This window comes from Geospiza fortis, unplaced genomic scaffold (assembly GCF_000277835.1).
Source record: "Geospiza fortis unplaced genomic scaffold, GeoFor_1.0 scaffold422, whole genome shotgun sequence".
Lineage (NCBI taxonomy): Eukaryota > Metazoa > Chordata > Aves > Passeriformes > Thraupidae > Geospiza > Geospiza fortis.
Genome location: NW_005054545.1, coordinates 769,662 through 769,994, shown reverse-complemented (window position 1 = coordinate 769,994; position 333 = coordinate 769,662). Strand labels below are relative to the sequence as shown.

Below are 333 nucleotides of genomic sequence, written 5' to 3'. Positions count from 1 at the left end.
CACAGCAGGGCCTGGCCCAGGCGGGCAGCGCGCTCGCTGCCATCAGGTGAGGGATGGGAGCTGCCCGTGGGGCGCAGCTCTGATCCACAGGGAGCTGCTGGGCTTTCTCTGGAGCTGCTTGCATGGTTCTGCTTCGATTCTGTCCCTGCCGTGCCTGGCTCTGCTCACCAGGGGAGCAGGGAAGCAACAGAGCAGCACTTCCACGTGTGCCTGTCCCGCTCCCATGTGTGCCTGTCCTCCATCCACGTGTGCCTGTCCCGCTCCCATGTGCCTGTCCCCTCCATCCACGTCTGTCTGTCCTCCTTCCACATGTGCCTGTCCCGCTCCCCTGTG

At 65.2% G+C, this 333-nt stretch overlaps 1 protein-coding gene across 1 annotated transcript in view; it reads left to right on the top strand.

Moving 5' to 3' along the window:
• LAMB3 (laminin subunit beta 3) overlaps nucleotides 1-333 on the top strand; it is a 24,252-nt gene that overhangs the window by 16,087 nt on the left and 7,832 nt on the right. The window contains exon 14 of the mRNA XM_031063955.1: nucleotides 6-46. Coding sequence (XP_030919815.1) covers nucleotides 6-46 — 41 coding nt within the window. The remainder of the gene's footprint in view (nucleotides 1-5; nucleotides 47-333) is intronic.